Raw genomic sequence first — 17698 nt, 5'->3', positions numbered from 1 at the left:
AAATCAGGTTCACGTCCAATTTCTCACCTCCCACGATCTTACCGGCACTGGATATCCGGCGAGATCAGCCTTGCATCCTTTTCGGGCGTGAGGCTGATCTCAATATTTAAATGCTATGTTAAATAGCATTTAAATATTACAAGTGAGCCGGGACAGTATGGTCCAGACTCACTCACCTCTGTGGCCTCGCCGGTGAAGGTTCTCTCTGGTGAGGATCACATATGATCCCCATCGACGTGGACCTGTTGTGATGGCCTTGCCAGTAGAACCAGAAATCATTGAGGCCCCCCTGGGAGGTCAGTACAGAGCTAGCACCCTAGCAGTGCTCACCGAGCAGTGCCAACGGGGTAGGACCTGAGAGGGCGGGGCCAGACCAGGGGTGGGGGTGCGGGCCATTTGGGGGAGGCACCGCTGCGCACTCTGCAACAGAGATAGGTGGGGTGGATGCGGGTAGTGTTTTCCAGCTGCGATTGGTCTGGCAGCAGGGGGGGGGGGGGGGGGGGCGATCAGCTACAGAGCCCCATTCTAGTGGGGGAGGGTTGGTGGGCCACAGAAGCCAGCTTTCGCTGGAGGAGGCAGTGACAGGTTTCTGTGCTCAAGGAGCACAGAAATCTGCACACACTTAATTGCGCCCTCTGCTGCTATCAGCCGGCTTTCAGGCGATTTGGGCCCCACCTACTCCCCCTGCTGGCAGATTCCAAGTTTGGTTTGATTTTTTTGACAAAGTCAGTTAGGGTTCGATTTTTAAGTTGGCCAAAGAAATGCACGAATTTCTCCCATTTTTCACACTTGTTCGGGACTTTGAATTTTTTTGGTAAGATCACCCCCTGGATATCGTTCCAAAATGGAACTTGTAATTAGTATAAATGTTCAGCCATTTGTGGAGACCTGAAACTTGTCCTGTGACTGGTATCTGAATTATGATTTATGGACATAGCATGAAAGTGATACTTTATGGTATTCTTGATACAGAGCATCAAATTATCAGAGGCTATGCAAGGAAGGCACAGAAGGTTTTTTGCAACATGCAAAGACCACCAAGAATATTATTACATAGCATCTCCATAGGAATCATATAAACATTATGGCCTCATGCCAATTTCCACCCCATAAAATTATTTTTAACCAAGTTTCATAACTTGCTGCGGGTGACTTGGTGGATTGCTGCACTTATTCTTTCTTTGGGTTGCTTACAGAATGTTCGCCGAACTTTAGCAGTTTGCCAATACTAATTTTCTGAAACACTGCAACAAAATTGCTTTCCACATTGATACAGGTTAGGGTCATTTGGGAATATTTTGCGTAAACATGGGGAAAGGAGAAGTGGAGCCCTGACTTTTAATCTGTTCAGCCCCATGTTGTTATTTGTCCAAATCTATTTGATATTTATGTGAAGTAACACTCACAGATGTAAAGTCATTGAACATTATGAGTGGGTGCATGTTTGTAAAGAACCAGGACATATCATAAGAAATTGAACTCTATTGTGGCCTTCTCAGAAAATATTGTAGTATTGTAATATGTGTTCTTCATAATGATAATTTATGCACATTTAAAAAGCAAAACATAAGAGAGTTTATTATAATACATCTTTAATGAAAATGTCACAACACAGTCACTTGTGGCAGTGATTAAATTACAGATATTCTTAGCAGTCAATTAAGTATTCTGCTTTGTTGCCATTTCAAAATATCTTTAAAAAACTGTTTTCCAAAATATATGTATGAAATCCTAATAAACACTATAACTAGTCAATGTTTCTTATCTTTTGGATTTGTTGCGCTTAAATAAAATGTTTCAACGCATTAAGACACGTTGCTCAGAATACATTTTTGGCATAGTTATGCTGATAGCAGTTGCAGAACATTGCTTTCTTCTAATGCGTTCTTAAATATAAAACATCAAGAAATATTGATACATGATGAGGAAAGGGAAGTACAAAAGAAAACATTTTTTTGAAAACAACGTTATTTTTATTTCTGACAAAAAATTGTCACCAAATTAATCCTTGAAATCGTTGGAAAATTTAAACCCATAAAACACCAAATATAGTTCAGAAATTGGTTATATTTCATGTGTTCCAACATCAGTTACATCTATCACCTGTGATGCAGCAAACACTTGTACACATTAGTTGTTTATCCTAGCCAGTTGTTCAATATTTCCTGAGCATTAAAGTCCTGATATATCTAATGCGTTTGTGATACCCATTACTTAATCTGATCCTGCCATTTCCTCTCCATTTAGTATCAATGTTGAAAAAGGACTACGGGTAGAAATTACCAACAAAGAAAGAAAACCATAGAATCCCTGTGGTGCAGAAGGAGGCCATACAGCCCACCGAGTCTGCACCCATTAATGATGGGTGATTGTGGAGTTATTTAATGGCTTGAGTTTTCATTAAATCTGCCAGAATTGATCCATTTTAAAGTTCTGCATTCAATGTTTAGGGGAGTTTGAAAGGCATTTACTTTAACTGAACATAATTAATTGTATATTTTTGTTATAACGTGTTAATTCACAGCAATTTACAATGGCATTAATCGTTAAAAATAAACGTCAAGCAATGTTGGTACATGATGAGGAAAGGGAAGTACAGAAGAAACTACTTTCTGACGACAATTTTATTTTAGCTTTTGACAAAAAATGGCTCTAAATTAATCCTTGAAATCTTCTGAAAACTTAAATCCAAAAAAAAACATACTTTGGAAATTAGTTATATTTCAGTTCATTTCAAACAAATGGAAATATATTGTGAATAATTGAATTGCACTTGGGTTTATTTTAGGAATAAATATTGAAGGACATATCGATCTTTCAGACAGACCAAGTTCTTTCCTAAAGTCCAAATGAACAAAGGCCATTCAGCCCATCAGTACCACTCTATTATTTTACCATTGATCCCTTCGCCTATTTGCCACCCCACACTTGTTTTAAGGAACATTACATCCCTCCCCCTACCTCTCCTGTAAACATTTCAATCTCTTGAAGTCAAAGCATTTAACCTTGATTTCAAGAGAACTTCTTATTTTAAATTAACTGCATCTATTGCAAGATAATAGCATATTTGAAATACACCCCTGATGAACAGAGACATCAAAACATGGCGTGAAACTCTTAAAAAATATATTTTTGTCTTTCGATACAGTTGACATAGTGAAATAAATATGTGTTTTATATATGACACTGCATGTTACATGTTTCAAAGATGTGGTCAAAATGTTAAACAATGTTGGGAAGAAAATTAATTTTGTGTAAAGGTATTAATTTTTACCGTATTGACTTGGAAAGGGATTTAGTTTCAACAGTTAGTTTGTAATAGCTGATTTATGTTTCACTGTACTTTTTTATATTGGAGCATGGCTGCTCATGCTAAATTGAAAAACTGGCAACTTATTTCTGATCGGTACAGAAAAGAGATGCGAATAATGTATTCAGAACAAAATGTTTGATAACTATCAGTAAAAGTTCAGGCACTGAACCTCAACACGAGATTGAGGTCAATAGCTATATGGCACAGTAAGAGTTCATTTTCAGCTGAAAGACAACAATGAAAAAGCAGGAAAAAAGTCTTGCTGGAATAATCTTTACCATCATTATCGATTTTCCAAATTCTCAAAAATTCTAGAGTTACATATTGAGTATTCAGAGCTATATACAATATATTCTGCAGCAGTGGAAATATAATTAATTCAGTACAGAACAGGCATCGAAGCATCTAAAATAAAAGTTGCAATAAAATAATAAATCAGAATATATAAGCAAATTTAGTGAGACATGACCTAAAAATAAATCACATTGTGATTTACGGAGATTTGATTTATTTAACCACTAAGTCGTTAGTAAAAAAGATTGAATAAAAATAAATCACAATAAATATACTATGATATTTCAATTCAGCAGACTGATTGTCCTCTGTGAGAATATTTGAATATCTATTTTCATATGGCCCTTCCTTTCTCATACCATACTGTAAGTTGTATCATTTAACCAATTATTTTCCCTGAATGGTTTACCAATCACTAGCCAAGCTTTAAAGTTCCAGTTGACACATACATAATATGAAGTGTACAGGAGTAACAATATACTATAATAATTCTGAAAGGAATGTGTATGTCACTCTCCTATGTAACTTACAAGCTCTTTCACTACGGCTAACAGGTCATTTTGTTCGAACAAAATTCTGTCACGAAGGTATGAATACACGAGTCGCCCACTGTCACTTCTCTTACTCTTGACTAATGACTACAGTTTCATATCTATCGATGAAATGCCTGCAGAGCTGTAGAAAATATTGCGAAAATGAATTAATTTAAAACAATTGCACAATTAAAAAATAAACTTAAAACCCAAGTTCACAGCTGCACAATCAGCAGAGAACATCACAGTTCTTCCATTAAGTTTGGGAGACAAAAGCTCATTGCTGTGTCTTTTGCAGAAAAGAAAGGACAGCAGTTTGCAGCTATTGGTGAAATATGGAGGACACACAAAGGAGAAGCGTACTACTCTGTGTGCTTCATGTGTGCGGAAATCCCAATCAAGTAACAAAATCATCTACGGCTTCAGGAGATTTTCCTCGCAGACGTAGGTAAAATGGGAACCTCTCTCTCTTTCCCAATTCCTTTTATGTAATGGATTTAGAATTTTTTCTATAAGAAAATAATATTTTCTTGTAGTGGAAATGATTATAAGCATAGGTGACACCTTAATGCCTAAACTTTATGGACCTTCTTTCCAGACAGTGTTTTTATGATTCCTTTGAGGGATAAAAACAAATCAAAATATTTTAGACACATTGACATAAACATTACTATCATGACTGAATATAAATATTTAGCTACAAACCTTCAATAATTATAATGACTAAAAAAATTCAATATGTCCCCAAACTCCAATCAGCCATTGTGTAAAAATAGAACCCCCTCTTTTGTAACACTGCCATGTTGAAACAAAGTGATTGGAAAATAAGAAATTGTCTTATGATACTATTACATGGAATAAAATGTTTTGTTTCATTAAGGATTCAGATTTTTGTTAATAAATGGTAGGTTTGTTAAAAATACCAGTTGTACTAATGTGGTTTATTCACTCAGAATGAACAGTGTCTACAATCTTAAGCAGAATGTGTCAATCAACTGCAGAATCTGTGCACCCACAGCCTTTCTGCAGTTTTAATTTTTCATATGTATACATTATCATTCCAATTGATAGCAGCAATGTTGTTAATTCCCACAGAACAGTCATATGTATGTTAACATAATGACACTGTGAAGGGAACAAAGCTTCCTTTATCTATTGGGTTGGATAACTTGAAATTATTAGTTGGCACTTAGGAGTTATAAATAGGAACATCACTGGTGTACAAATGCGATCAGTTTATTTCACCTGCAGGAAAAGAGGAAAAACATGCAAGAAAACACAATACAGAAATACTGTTAATACAGTATAGCTATTATGAAAAGAATATGTTAAATATGACAGAATTAGCAGTTGTTTACTAATTAAATATTTCCATAAAACATTTTTTTACTGTAATTTTCTCATTTTCCACAATTTACTCTCTCAGGAAAAAAAACCACACTTGGAACATAAAAATAACAAATACAATACTCTTAACTGCTTGCAACTCTCTGTAAAAATACAAGTGCGTTCAGCTTTCAAATATTAAAGTACAAGTGTGCACAAGTTTCTTGTAGAAGTGTAGAAAGCAAACTCAGATGATTCATCAGTAAGACACAGTTGTTCTTAGCCTGGTACTCAGCTATCAGTGGCTGAAGGCTCTGAAAATATTACTGTGCCAACTCTAATTTTGCATATTATTTTACATTCATTTTTACTATGATCTGAAGCATTTAAATGGCATTGTTATCTCAAGAGAAACAAGCAAAAATTGTAATCCCGAACACTCGGTAACAATCAATGGATATGCTTCATGTAACATCATAGTTAGAAAGTTACCGTGTTGTACAATTTTTATAAACTGTAAATGCTGTTCTTTTGCTGGTCCGCGGTTCCCATTGATGCAGTAAGGAACAGCCATTTTAAGATAAAATCAAAATTCTTTTTATGAAAGGGGAAAAAAGGTCAACATTTGAAAAAGCTTTGTACATACTGTTTTGCATGTTTTCCATGACTAAGTAGGTTCTGTATTTTTAAAAATCATTTGTTACTAATTACAGTAATTGTTCTAGTAATAATATAAAGGAATATATATATATATATATGTATAGAATCCACAACCTGCCTTTGGGAAACAGTGGGGGTTGTATAGTTCACAGATCAACAGTAGCCCTTAAGCTCGCTTGGCATGAAGCATCTCAATCAGTAGGTTGTTACATGGCACTTCCCCACTCAGGTGTTTGTAGTACAGGTATTCCTCTGCCTGCATACTTATTGCACGGATTTCAGGTAACTTCAGCAACAGCTGTCCAAATTTGTCCCCATGCTGTGGGTAGTTGCACAAGGTGTAGTCCAAAAGGGCGGCATGGACTTGTTCTTGAGCACTTTCAATCAGATGTCGATTCTCTAAAACCTTGACATCTGTTAGGGAAAGAAATGATATGACACAACTTTAGTAACAGGACACATTCAATCTCAGGAATATAAATTTATTTTTTATTTGTGTCACAAGTAGGCTTGCATTAACACTGCAATGAAGTTACTGTGAAAATCCCCCAGTCGCCACACTCCGGCGCCTGTTTGGGTATACTGAGGGAGAATTTAGCATGGCCAATGCACCTAACCAACACATCTTTTGGACTGTGGGAGAAAAGCCATGATGTGGAGATGCCGGCATTGGATTGGGGTAAACATGAAGGAGCAGGGCTCGAAAGCTAATGGCATTTGCTACCAAATAAACCTGTTGGACTTTAACCTGGTGTTAAAACTCTTACGGAGAAAATCCACACAGACAGAACATACAGATTCCACACAGTGACCCAAATCGAACACGTGTCCCTGGCATTGTGAGGCAGCAGTGCTAATCATTGTGCCACCGTGCCGTCCCTATCATAGAATCACAGATTTTTTTTCACACTTCTGAAGGAGGCCATTTGGCCCATTGTGCCTGTACTAGCTCCCCAAATGAGCATTGTGGTTTAGTGCCATTCCCTTGCTTTTTCCCTGTGCCCCTGAACATTGTTTCTATTCAAGTAATCATCAAATGCCTTCTTGAATGCCTCGATTGAACCCGGCTCCACCACACTTCCAGCTAGTACAGTCTCACAGCACATTTGCTTCTTTTTCACATCACTTTAAATCTGTGTCCTCTCATTCTTGATCCTTTTACAAGTGGGAACAGTCTCCAGCCTCCTCATGAAAAATTTAAAATGTAATTGATCCTAATATACTTAAGTTTCTCAATTGTCATGATAACCCAAATTCATTATACTTTTACAAAGTTCAAATTCTCTGTTAGTGATATTATTATTTTGTACAGTTCACCGGATTGGAAGGGGGGGTGGGGGGGGGGGGGGGGGGAACAGTGGCAGCTTTCACACTCAGGCCCAAGTGAAGAGAGGAAGAGAGACTTAAAAATTCATACAAACTAATTGTTAAAAGAGAACATACTTTTAAAATATGGGGTCCAAGGCTTTATTGATAGAATCATAGATTCTACAGGGGTCATAGCGCACCAAAACAAATAGCTAATGGTAAAATGTTACAAATCACAGCTTAAGCCGCAGTTAGACATTGGGCTGGATATTCAGTCTGCAATCAGAAGCCAAAATTCAGAACAAGTTCCAGGTCCTGACTCCTCACAGTATGTTCCAGATTTTGAAGGAAAGACCAATGACAAGTCCATTAAGCACCGTGAGCAGGTTCCCCGAGACCGAAGAGCCAATTGGAAGGTCCTCCGGCATTGACATACCGGGCAGAATTTTGCACTCTGTGCACAAAGTGCTGGTTTATAGCTGTCCAGCAGCACAGCCAGGTTTTCTCTCCAGATTCTCTGATACTCTGTGGTTGGTAGGTCAACACTGTCATGCCGCCCTGGCACTGCCACCCAGTTGGCCAGGTTGACACTGCAAATGTGCCAGACATGTCCCTCTCCCTCAGGGGCTATGTCTATCTTATTAGGTCAGGGCCTGATAAGAGCTGGCAACACCTGCTCCACAGAGAATAGCCTGACCTGCATTAAAACAACCTCCCTGCCACCCATCCCCACCCGCCCGCCCCCCACACACACACACGCACAAGCACCAGAGCAACCCCACCACCCCCCACAAGCACTGGAATAACCAACCCCTGCCCCCACAGATAAGGGAAAATCCCTCCCACAATCACCAGGGCAAACACCCCCCCCCCCCAAGCTTATAGCTAATTCCCAATGGAGCTCTCCAGAGGGCCTGCCCTGGCACTGTCCCCTGGCAGTGCCGCCCTGGCACTGCCCCCTGGCACTGCCACCCTGGCAGTGCCAGTTGGCCAGGTTGACACTTCAAATGTGCCAGACATGTCCCTCTCCCTCAGGGGCTATGTCTATCTTTGTGCCCCGACATTCTTGGCCTCGCCAGATTTTCCGCCGGCTTCACCATTTTCTCCCGTGGTGCACGCCAGCAGAACCCCCAGCCCCTCCCCCGCCACACCACTTTCATAATGGACAATAGACTTCAGCCTCTTCGCAATGTCCTCCATGCTTCTCGATACTGAATGCAAGCTTTCTGGCTGGCTTCCTCGTGCACCTAGCATTCTGTTCTGTAAATCCATTAGCTTTCTTACGTAGCCTCATCAAAGTGTTCCTTTCAGTTCTTGGCAGCAGAACTTGTAAGCGACCTCACCTGTCAACAAGCAGATACCTGCGCTCTCCTCACCTCCTGCCCCGGCTTGTGTCTCACCAGGTGTAGATTCCTCATTCTCTAAGTTACACACTCTAGGCCCGATTTTACCATTTTCATTCTAAGTGCCAAATCTGAGCATAATGCAGATCCGACTTAGAAATCTGCTTTCAGGCGCCCCTATACGCTCTCAGCCATCTCCAGTCCCATTCGCGCTGTGGGAGGGGCTAAGCATGGCCGAAACCATCGAAGCTCTGAACTGGGCAGGTGCAGTTGGGAAACAAATTGGAAAAAGCGCGCCCGTGTCAGATCGCTCCCGGGCCGCAGAAAGCGGCCTGGGAGCGACAAGCAGGAGCGATGGTGCACACACACATCACTGTCCCCCTTATCAACCGCCCCACTACCCACACACATCACTGTCCCCCTTATCAACCGCCCCACTACTCACACACATCACTGTCCCCATTATCCACTCCCCGGCTACCCACACACATCACTGTCCCCCTTATCCACTCCCCCCACACACCACTGACCCCCTAATCTATCCTCCCCCACTACTCACACACATCACTGTCCCCCTTATCAACCGCCCCACTACTCACACACATCACTGTCCCCATTATCCACTCCCCGGCTACCCACACACATCACTGTCCCCCTTATCAACCGCCCCACTACTCACACACATCACTGTCCCCCTTATCAACCGCCCCACTACTCACACACATCACTGTCCCCCTTATCCACTCCCCGGCTACCCACACACATCACTGTCCCCCTTATCAACTGCCCCACTACTCACACACATCACTGTCCCCCTTATCAACCGCCCCACTACTCACACACATCACTGTCCCCATTATCCACTCCCCGGCTACCCACACACATCACTGTCCCCCTTATCCACTCCCCCCACACACCACTGACCCCCTAATCTATCCTCCCCCACTACTCACACACATCACTGTCCCCCTTATCAACCCCCCACTACCCACACACATCACTGTCCCCATTATCCACTCCCCGGCTACCCACACACATCACTGTCCCCCTTATCCACTCCCCCCACACACCACTGACCCCCTAATCTATCCTCTCCCACTACCCACACATATCACTGTCCCCCTTATCAACCCCCCACTACCCACACACATCACTGTCCCCATTATCCACTCCCCCCACAACCCACACATATCGCTGTCCCCCAATCTACCCCCCCCCACTACCCACACACATCACTGTCCCCCTTATCCACTCCCCCCACTACCCACACACATCACTGTTCCCCTTATCCACCCCCCCCACTACCCACACACATCACTGTCCCCCTTATCCACCCCCCCATTACCCACACACATCACTGTCCCCCTTATCCACCCCCCACTACCCACACACATCACTGTCCCCCTTATCCACCCCCCCACTACCCACACACATCACTGTCCCCCTTAACCACCCTTCCCCACTACCCAGACCGATCGCCACCCCTGCCCCCTCCCCCCCCACTGATCGCCCGCAGAGTGGCAGCGGACCCTCCAGCTCCCCCACTCGAGATCCGTCTGCCCCCCCACCAGAGAACCATCTGCCCCTCCCCCACCAGAGATCCATCTGCCCCCCCCCCCCACCCCCGTGCCTGAGATTCCTCTTACCCGTCTCCCTCCTCCCCCCCCCCCCCCCCGACAACGATCTGGCCTCACTCATCCCCCCCAGAGAATGGTCTGGCCTCACACACCCCCTCCGACCCCCAGACAACGATCTGGACTCACTCACCCCCCTCCAGACAACAATCTGGCCTCACTCACCACCCCCCCTACCCCTGGCAATGATCTGGCCTCACTCACCACCTCCCCCCCCCCCGAAGACAACGATCTGGCCTTACTCATCCCCCCCCAGAGAATGGTCTGGCCTCACTCACCCCCCCCCCCCCTCCCCGCCCTCCCAGACAACGATCTAGCCTCACTCATTCCCCCCCAGACAACGATCTGGCCTCACTCATCCCCCCCTCCAGAGAATGGTCTGGCCTCACTCACACCCCTCCCCAATAGGAACATCTGACCCGCCTCCTCCTCCCTCCCCACCAGACAACGATCAGCAAAGGTATTTAAATCGCCGTTGCGCCTGTTTTGCGTGCGAATCGAATCGCCGCCATTCCCGGGTTTCGGTAAAGTGGCAATCTACGCGGACACGGGTGCGGATCGCGTTAATGGCCTCTCACCTGACTTTACCACGTTTTCGCGCCCGTTTCCGGGCGTGACGTAATGGTAAAATCGGGCCCTCTGTCTCAGCTGATGGCTGCAAGTGTGAAATCAGGTGATGGTGTATTTTCATCATCACTGACCTCTTGCTGATCCTCCACTGCATGGACTAGTTCCAACTCCTCGGTAACTGAATGGAAAAAGGCACAAGGCTGATGTGCTGAAGGGAGAGGGAAAAGTCAGAGATGCGCAGACCATCTGCAGCTTGTAATTCAGGAGAGAGTGCATGATGGGCAGGAAGCGAAATGTGAAGAGGATGCTGCCACAACCAATGGTTTCAGCCCCACCACTAGCCACAGCCTCAGCAATGCCCATTCTGATCATGGCCAGCATAGCCTCTTCCGTGGAGGTTAGAGCAATGCAGGTGTGTCCCACTTCCCTCCAGTTAGCTCCTTTTGCCTTCTTTATGCACAAGCTTCTCCTGCAAGAGAGAGGGAAGTGTGCCAGTGAGCATCATACAATATGACTGTCATGGTTGAATAGATGGCAATGTTTGCAAACTGAGTGAGAGGCTTGCAAGAGTGCTGTATATGTGAACATGTAAAACATTTACATGTTAGCTATGTCTTGATTGATAGAGATTGGTGGTAGGGGAGTAATAGGTGGTGTGATGCAGCAAACAGTATCTGAATCTGTTGGTGTACTCAGTGGGATATGGCATTTGAAGATGGATTCACTGATCTTGACCACTCATGTGAGGTCATTGGACTCATTACCGCATTGCATTCAGGTCCTTGGGGGTTAACACCCTGGCATTGGCCTCCACAGCTATCTGCTCACACAGCCATTTCGCCATGTGTCTGGAAGTCCTCCTAACTCTCTGCGGAGACAGAATGTCTCTACTCCTTCCCACCTCTTCCACCAAGATCTCCAGTGCAATGTCAAAGAAACCTTGTGTGCCTGTTCGCTTCCATGTTCAACCATTCTTCTGTCCTTTCCAGGTCAGATTTAGCTCCCACAGGACTCCCAGTGCCTACTCCAGCCACAGTGCAGGTCCCCTTTTAAGTGGTGCTGGCGATTTTGGACCCGGTACTGATGAAGGCATTTAATGCTGGCCGCATTGCAGAAATCATGTCAATGAGTAGGCAGCACTAAGATGGCATGCTACCTGCATTTCATAACAGGTGGGCAGTAGTCACTTAGCACAATTCCTGTGCCTGCTTTCAGCGGCTATCCAATTGTTCAATATCCATTTTGCATTCTGTTGCAAGGCCAAAAAGAGTTGGGGAGCCCTGAGGTTGGTCAAAATCAGATAACCCCAGTGAGGTGACTGTTAAAACAACAACTTTCAATAATAATTATGGATTTCTGAATTCAAACGTGTGCCCCCCCCACACCCCCCGCCATCCCGGACTCCCCAGGACAACAATAAATATTAATTCACAGAAGCCTCTACATCACGCGAACCCGGAGCAAGCAGTTGCAATGCACCCACCCCACCCCCACCCCCCACCACTTTATACAAAGCTCATTCTCACGATTGTCAACATGCTTCAGATGATTTCTCCCCCTTTAGCTGTTCACATTATTTGGAGGCGTCTTTGTTCACAAGAGGTTGCTGCTAAATTGCAATTGCTTAAGAGAATGTAAGTCATAAAAGCCTTTTCCAGGAAAGGATTGTCACGATTGAAAGGCAGGAAACAGAACGATAGGTCAATCTGTTAAGGTTCTGTTAAATGCATCTTTAGAACAAAGCTGACATGTACCTTCTTCATAACTATTGCTTTTTGTAAAATTCTAATTTTAATTAAAACTCTTTACCTGCTTGGGAGAAAAATCAATATGGACAACAAATGCAAGTCTTTTGTAAATATTTTGCTTTGTGTACGCGGTGGTAGGGCTGAATGTGAAAACTGTGCACTGTGAAGATAATTATGTCTTGCGAGCAGCATAAAAACCTGCCTCAGCAGCTGATTCTATGAAAAATACAAAACACCTCAACACAATGTTTTCAGATAGAAAAGGGTAAAATCTGGTGAAAATGACCCTGACTGGAGGGGAAAAAAGCCCTACTTTAATGTTTTTTGGTGATTAAAAAAATGCTTTAACGATTAATGTTATTTTTTTCATGTGCAGCCTTTAATTTTAGTGTGAGTTTGGAAGAAAACCACACAAAAGTCATTTGAAAGCATATTTTCCTACTTGTATCTCAATAATAGCTTTTTCCGAGGTGATGCTTCATAACAATCTTACAATTAATATCTGGGTTGTCGTGGGAAAGGGAACTAAGTGAGTACATGGGCTGAATTTTTATATGATGTGGAGATGCTGGCATTGGACAGGGGTAAGCACAGTAAGAAGTCTCACAACACCAGGTTAAAGTCCAACAGGTTTATTTGGCAGCACTAGCTTTCAGAGTCTCAAGCTCCTTCATCAGGTGAATGAGGACTTGTGGTCATAAACAGGGCATATAAAGAATCCCTACAGTGCAGAAAGAGGCCATTCGGCCCATCGAGTCTGCACCTGCAAGGTACGTTGATGTCTGGAGTAAGCTTGACAAGGTGGAGTGAAGGAGGTTGATACATCAGGATGTAAATGAATTTGCAACTGTACTGATCTTCCCTGATTCCTTTTGGCATTAAAGCCATTGCACCATCCTCCTGCTGCTGATCTCATGGGCATCCTCCAGGTAGGCTTTCTTCATTTCATTGGCAGCCTTCTTCTTCCCATTAGTATGGAAGGAAGCACCCCGATGGGCCCTGACAGTTCCCAGCAGCACATCCAGGGAGACGTGACTGAGGTGAGGTGCAGCCTTTGAATGTCTGAACTCCATTCTGCCAATTCCCTCTGTTCCCAACTCCAACCTCAATCAAATTGCATGTTTGGAATGATCGTTTATAAATATCGAACTGGAAATTGACTCATGCAGGTCATTATCACACCTAACCATGCTAAATGGTCAGAAAATCCAGAAATGATATGGGGTAATACAGCGATCTGGTCAAAAGGCAAACTTGTTGCACCTATTCCTGGGTTTCCGACGCGCTAACAGACTTCCCCACGTCACTGTTCACAACTTAAGAATGGGCAACTCAAGAGCAAAAAAATACATCGTTGGAATGAAAACATGAAGCAAGACAGCAGTGACTTGACAAATTTTGTAGCAATGTTAAATAATTTCAATCGCATGAATTTATAGTATTGGGAAAAAGATTCTCTTCTTGCTCCCCTTGGATCATCATTCCAATACTGAAAAGTGCGGGGGAAGGGGGAGGAATTCATGGCTATGGCAGGAGTATACGTAGAACACGTGCTGCGCTATCATAGACTTCTGACTTACACATGGTGCTTGTAGTAATTATAAAGCGGTGTTTGTGGTCTGATGATATAATGCATGTGCGACACATAATCTAATGGCAGTTCTCCTTTTTCTATGAGACATCTAGTTTTAAAGAAATTGGATGGAGAGTCACTTCCTGGTACCATTGGTAGGAGCTAGGGAAAAGTATTTTGCCTATCTTAAAAACAAAGCAGTGATTATGTGTATGTAGAATCCAAAGGAAGGAAAAGCAGAATTTAAATAATGTTTTTTAAAAAAACTAGGCAACTTAATGCTAGCAGTGAGACTTATATTTTGAATAGCGATTGATGAGTATGTTATAACTCAAGTTATTTCATCAACCGAGAACTTGCACGTTGTCAAGTTACAGTATGAGGGTCTTCTTAATTTGACCCATAGACCCAATGATTTGGGGTCAAGTGTTGAGGTGGATCCAAGCCTTAAGTATTGACAGAGCATTGCCAACACCTCTGACCACCTGGTCGAAATCAGTAAACTCAACAAGTAAGGTGACGTGATGACCGCATAATGTACAAGTGAAACTCCATAAATTCCAAATGGAATTCCTAATCGGCCAATGGGCAAGATGCATGTCTGAGAAATTGAGTCTGCAGTAAGCTGTAAGCTTATTTACCAAGGGTCCCAACAAAAGAAGATGATCTGATCCCCAAAACAGAAAATGCTGGAAAATCTCAACAACTCTGACAGCATCTGTGGAGAGAGAATAGAGCCAACGGGCGGGATTTTCCAGCCATGCTCGCCCCAAAACCAGAAAAACCCACCTGTGGTCAACGGACCTTTGCATGGCCCACTCCCCCACCCATTATGATTCCCGTGGTGGCCGGGATGGGAAAATTCCCCCCAACGTCTCTATAGATGCTGAGAGACCTACTTGAGATTTTCCAGCATTTTCTGTTTTTGTTTCAGATTCTAGCATCTGCAGTATTTTACTTTTATATTAATATGATCTGAACCACTGGAGTTGTCACAGTTACATAAGGGGCATTCCCAAAGGCCTGAGGAAAACTGACCTCTGTATCACATTGTATAACATGGATGTTAGATACATCCCCTGCCCTTGACGTCCATGGACCTGAATGATACAAGGGAATTTGTTGAATAAACAACATGAGGTAGGAGAAATTCTGCAGAAGCCACAAGTTATATAAGCACACAACATGGCAGAGATCTATTCACTGGTACAACAGGCATGCACCCTATTCCAGATGGGATGATAGTAATGAAGACCACGCTTCATCACTAAAGAACTAATGGGGGAAAGAAGACAGGGTGAGTAAAATACAATTCAACAAGAGTGCAAAACAGGTATTAGCACATCAGCCGTCCATTATACACCCCACGTGAGTTTTCTTTCCACTGATTTCAAGCATTGACAGACCACTGTCAATCCCTTCAATCACACTGGTGGAAGTCCGGGAACTCTGCAAATGGAGCAATCAGGCAGGATGTATAATGGGCAGCTGATATGCATCCTGCCAAAGCTAACTTTCACTCCCAACTTATTTTAAATTGATCAGAATACCATTGGACATGAAGCTAATGAGGGAAGGGAAAAAAAGGAGGTGGCAAATATTAACTTAACCAGACCCATTAAAATAACTCACATGACTGTACTGTTACACATTTAGCCAGCACGGATTCGTTAAGGGCAAGTCGTGCCTCACAAATTTGATAGAATTTTTTGAGGAGGTAACTAAGTGTGTTGATGAAGGTAGGGCAGTTGATGTCATATACATGGATTTTAGTAAGGCGTTTGATAAGGTCCCCCATGGTCGACTTATGATGAAAGTGAGGAGGTGTGGGATAGAGGGAAAGTTGGCCGATTGGATAGGTAACTGGCTGTCTGATCGAAGACAGAGGGTGGTGGTGGATGGAAATTTTTCGGACTGGAGGCAGGTTGCTAGCGGAGTGCCACAGGGATCAGTGCTTGGTCCTCTGCTCTTTGTGATTTTTATTAATGACTTAGAAGAGGGGGCTGAAAGGTGGATCAGTAAATTTGCTGATGACACCAAGATTGGTGGAGTAGTGGATGAGGTGGAGGGCTGTTGTAGGCTGCAAAGAGACACAGATAGGATACAAAGCTGGGCTGAAAAATGGCAAATGGAGTTTAACCCTGATAAATGTGAGGTGATTCATTTTGGTAGGACTAATTTAAATGTGGATTACAGGGTCAAAGGTAGGGTTCTGAAGACTGTGGAGGAACAGAGAGATCTTGGGGTCCATATCCACAGATCTCTAAAGGTTGCCACTCAAGTGGATAGAGCTGTGAAGAAGGCCTATAGTGTGTTAGCTTTTATTAACAGGGGGTTGGAGTTTAAGAGCCGTGGGGTTATGCTGCAACTGTACAGGACCTTGGTGAGACCACATTTGGAATATTGTGTGCAGTTCTGGTCACCTCACTATAAGAAGGATGTGGAAGCGCTGGAAAGAGTGCAGAGGAGATTTACCAGGATGCTGCCTGGTTTGGAGGGTAGGTCTTATGAGGAAAGGTTGAGGGAGCTAGGGCTGTTCTCTCTGGAGCGGAGGAGGCTGAGGGGAGACTTAATAGAGGTTTATAAAATGATGAAGGGGATAGATCGAGTGAACGTTCAAAGACTATTTCCTCGGGTGGATGGAGCTATTACAAGGGGGCATAGCTACAGGGTTCATGGTGGGAGATATAGGAAGGATATCAGAGGTAGGTTCTTTACTCAGAGAGTGGTTGGGGTGTGGAATGGACTGCCTGCAGTGATAGTGGAGTCAGACACTTTAGGAACATTTAAGCGGTTATTGGATAGGCACATGGAGCACACCAGGATGATAGGGAGTGGGATAGCTTGATCTTGGTTTCGGATAAAGCTCAGCACAACATTGTGGGCCGAAGGGCCTGTTCTGTGCTGTACTGTTCTATGTTCTATGTTCTATTTATGGTTTTGAAATGGGACAAGGCCTTTGGCTACCCATTTGGACTCCATAATCAGCTCTGCTGGCTTAGTACACATTACAGTGGTGTTCTGAACAGTCTCTAAGTCAAGCTGCTAAATGAAGCTAAACCACTGCAACTCTTCTTCCCCAACTCCCTGTAGAGGGTATGCTGCTACTCAGTAATAAAGCAATGTCTAGCTAGGTCTAAAGGAAGAATGCAAAGTGTAAAATCTCAACTACTAAGTGTAAAAATTATATACACCGAAGTTTACATAGACAGTTTACATTATAAATGTGGATGTAAGAATTTATAATGGGAAAAACAAATGTGAACACATACAAAATAAATACATTTTTTCCAATTCTCTTCCCACACCTAGTGGTGACTAAGGCAGACTTTTGTCTGTTTGCATAGCTAGTAATTCTCAGAATAGCTCACTAATCTGTGCCCAGAGGCTTATAGT

General features: G+C 43.2%; 1 protein-coding gene across 1 annotated transcript in view; it reads right to left on the bottom strand.

Annotated features, from left to right (window-relative positions):
- Nucleotides 1-6292: 6292 nt before the first annotated feature.
- Nucleotides 6293-17698, bottom strand: part of LOC144503089 (nuclear receptor subfamily 5 group A member 2-like) — a 74306-nt gene continuing 62900 nt past the window's right edge. The window contains exon 6 of the mRNA XM_078227589.1: nucleotides 6293-6540. Within this exon, the coding sequence (XP_078083715.1) occupies nucleotides 6293-6540 (248 nt within the window). The remainder of the gene's footprint in view (nucleotides 6541-17698) is intronic.

The sequence above is a fragment of the Mustelus asterias genome, chromosome 13 (assembly GCF_964213995.1).
Source record: "Mustelus asterias chromosome 13, sMusAst1.hap1.1, whole genome shotgun sequence".
NCBI classification, from domain to species: Eukaryota; Metazoa; Chordata; class Chondrichthyes; order Carcharhiniformes; family Triakidae; genus Mustelus; species Mustelus asterias.
Note: the sequence above shows the minus strand (reverse complement) of the source record. Positions and strands in the feature narration are given on the sequence as shown.